The 3,634-nt window shown below is 45.5% G+C and overlaps 1 protein-coding gene across 1 annotated transcript; it reads right to left on the bottom strand.

The window, feature by feature from the left end:
* Nucleotides 1-742: 742 nt before the first annotated feature.
* LOC122421989 (NADH dehydrogenase [ubiquinone] flavoprotein 2, mitochondrial-like) lies at nucleotides 743-1,585 on the bottom strand. The gene has a single exon (XM_043438164.1). It carries the CDS (start codon nucleotides 1,547-1,549, stop codon nucleotides 800-802), a length of 750 nt encoding a protein of 249 aa, XP_043294099.1. The 5' UTR covers nucleotides 1,550-1,585; the 3' UTR covers nucleotides 743-799.
* Nucleotides 1,586-3,634: the final 2,049 nt, after the last annotated feature.

Genomic DNA, 3,634 nt, shown 5'->3' with positions numbered 1-3,634 from the left:
GGAGAGACCTTTGTTCTATCTGCAACCAGGGAACAGGCGGGGTCGTGGGGTGTGGGGACCCACATACATCTGGCTTCTCTCATCCCCGGTTTCCACATCTGGCAACAGGAGCTCGTTTTGGTACCCCACCTCCTGGGTCCTGGGGAAGACTGAGCGAGATAATGCGGGGTCAGGGCTCTCTGGGGACATGGCCCAAGGGTATGCGCCCTGTTGGCTCAGTGGTAAAGAATCTGCCTGCCAATGCAGGAGACACGGGTTCTACCCTGGGTTGGGGACGATCCCACATACCTAGGAACAACTAAGCCCGCGTGCCACACTACGGATGCCCATGCACCCTAGAGGCCACGCTCCGCAACAAGAGAAGCCACTGCAGTAAGAAGCCTGCACACCACAACTAGAGCGTAGCCACGGCTCTCCATAACTAGAGGAAAGCCCCCTCAGCAACGAAGACCCAACACAGCCAAAAATAAAATTATATAAAAAAAACCATACAAGAGGAAGAAGGGATTCGACTAGTATTATCCAGTAGAAACAGTAACAGTCCCATATGTCACTTCAGATTTTCTTTTTTTTTTTTTTTTGAAATTTGACAGAATTTTTATTTCACAGTACCCTAATATTGGTAAGTGAACAGGCAGTTGAAAATGATGCTCTGAAGTTCTGACATGATACTTAACAGCTGTAAGTTGCTAGGTTACAAGCAAGGTATACACAGATGGAAATGAATAAGTAATATAAAAAGTTTAGGTAGATAGGAGATTCATATTTCTCCACTGACTTATTTACAGCTGGATATAAATTAAAGACCTGCTTGCACACCAAACCCAGGTCCTTTCGGTGGTTCAGTCAAAGAGGTAAGACCTCCAGCTGGCTCACAGGAGAAACGTCCACTCCTTGGCCCAGGTTTGGGGATTTTGCCAGCCTTGAGTTCATCAATAATTTCTTCAATATCTTTAGGTGTCAGATCCTCATAGTAGTTGTCATTTATTTGAACCATTGGTGCATTTACACAGGCCCCTAAACATTCCACTTCTATAAGAGTGAAAAGTTTGTCAGGTGTAGTCTCTCCAACCTTTATTCCAAGTTTTTTCTGAATGGCTTCCAGTATGCTGTCTGAGTTTCGGAGCATGCAAGGCGTAGTAGTGCAGACTTGAATGTGATACTTTCCAACAGGCTTTCGATTATACATTGTATAAAAAGTTGCTACTTCATACACTCTCATTGGAGGTACTTTTAAAATTTCTGCAACCTTGTTCATAGCAGAGATGGGCAGCCATCCATTCTGTCTCTGTGCTAAATCCAGAACTGGAAGCACAGCTGCTGCTTTATGCCCTTCCGGGTAGTTTTTCACAATGGCCTCTGTCCTCTTATAGTTTTCTGGTGTGAAATCAAATGGAGTTTCTGGGTTATTCTCAGGAGTATCTCTGTGCACAAATAAGGCTCCTCCAGCTCCATTCTGAACAGCTGTCTTATGCAGATTTCTTATATGTTTTCCCCAGTGGGCGGCGAGGCCGGCCGCGCGGGCTCGTAGCGCCGCGGAGAGGAACATGGCTGGCCAAACTGCGGGGCTCCGGGCCACACCAGGCACGGTACTTCAGATTTTCTTATAGCCACATTTTAAAAAGAAGTAAAAAGAAACAGGTGAAATTAATTTTAATATGCTAGTTCATCTGTCCCAATATATCCCCAATATTATCATTCCAGCAAGTGCTTAAGCATAGTAAAAAACTATGGAAATATTTTACATTCATTTTATCTAGTAGCCACATTTTAAAAATAAAAGTAAGCAGGTAAAATTAAGTTTGATGATATATATTATTTAATCCAATATATCCAAAATGTTATTACTTCAACATGTAACAGACAAGACAAAGCATTAATGAGATGTTTCCCATTCCTTTTACTATTATACTAAGTCTTCCAACCCGAGGGTGTTCGTTTATACTCATGACACATTTCAGTTCGGATCTGATGCATCTCAAAGGCTCAGCAGTGACGCGGCAGCGGCCACTGTGGACAGGGAGGGAGCTGTTGGTCGGCATCTCTGGCCCTGGGAGGTATTAACAGCCCCACTTTCCTAGATGCAGAAATGGTCCCTGCAAGGTTAAGAGACTTTCCCAAGGTCACACAGTTAGAAACAGCGGATCCGGGTTTGGGGCTGTGTGGCCTATGCTCTATGACCCCTCTGGTTATATCGGGTCCTCCCACCTCCTCTGGAGCCCCCACGACTGCCTCAGGGTTGTCCACCCCCAAGCCATCGATTACCATCATGATTTATGGCCTTCCTGCCAGGCAGTCCTGGAGACACAATTAATTTGTTTCTGCCAGTCGAGGCCTGCCTGGATGCCCTCACCTCCCGGCACCGCCTCTGCTTCCAGCCCAGAGTATCGATCGATTCCCCGCTCATCAATGGCGCCGTGGAGTAAACTACAGCTGCACTTAGATCCGCTTAATCAGGCACTTGCTCAGCGCAGACCCATCTGACAATTTTATTGGGCCGGGAGCATCATATTTCAGTGTCTGTTTCCACCCAGTGTTCCTGTTCCTAGATCAGCCTGGGTGGTTGTTGGAGCTGTTGCTTCATGTATTACAGCAGGGCCCGTGCTCCTTCCTAGTACCAGGAAACCCAGGCAACTGGAGTGTCATCGGTTGTCTGACATGGAAGGGGTCAGCTGTCAACCAACCAGCATTTATTGAACAAAATCTGTGAGCTCAGCTTTCAGTGGGATAGCATTACTGATAATAATGCCTGCACCTGTACAACAATGCTAAGCTAACATTTATTATTATCTAGTCCTTACTATGTTCCAGCAAGTAGCACATGCACAAACAATATTGCAGGGCAGGTTCTATTATTATTCCCATTTTACAGGAGAGGAAACTGAGGCTCAGGAAGGTGAAAGGGCTTTCTGAAGGTCACCCAGCTGAGGAGGGATAAATCTGGGATCTAATCCCAAGGAGTCTGGCTGCATTTAAGAGCTCGCTGCCTTATTAAAGAGGTGAGTGAAGTGAAGTGAAAGTCGCTCAGTCGTGTCTGACTCTCTGCGACCCCATGGACTATACAGGCCATGAAATTCTCCAGGCCAGAATACTGGAGTGTAGCCTTTCCCTTCCCCAGGGAAAGAGGTGAGATAGAGACTCAAAAGACTGATGAATAATAGAAGGGGAAAGCAACAAAGAAAATTGTTTCCGGACTAAGAAGAATAATAACATAGCAAATACTTATTAGAAAACTTACAATGCCCGAGGCTCTACATACTGTATCTCAATAAAGCTCTGCAAAACCCTAGAAGCATATGCTACTACCACCTATTTTACAGACGAGGAAACTGAGGCTCAGAGAGGTAAAATGGCCAGGCAGAGGTCATGACAATGTAATCCCAGGGAGTGGATGGATGATGTTGTGATGTTTACCTGTGTATTTGGTCTGTTTTTGATTCCCTACCATATACACCCCCAGGGACTTTAAGGTGAGGGTGCCACCCCAAGAGAAATGTCTGAGAAGACATTCAACTGACATCGAACTGGGCTTTCCTAACTGACCCAGCTGCAGCACTGATGGTATTTTATGTGCATTCAGAGAAGGTCCATGAGTTTCACTGGCTTCTCAAAAAATTCTAAGACCAGCTGCTTT

The sequence above is a fragment of the Cervus canadensis genome, chromosome 1, assembly GCF_019320065.1.
Source record: "Cervus canadensis isolate Bull #8, Minnesota chromosome 1, ASM1932006v1, whole genome shotgun sequence".
NCBI classification, from domain to species: Eukaryota; Metazoa; Chordata; class Mammalia; order Artiodactyla; family Cervidae; genus Cervus; species Cervus canadensis.
Note: the sequence above shows the minus strand (reverse complement) of the source record. Positions and strands in the feature narration are given on the sequence as shown.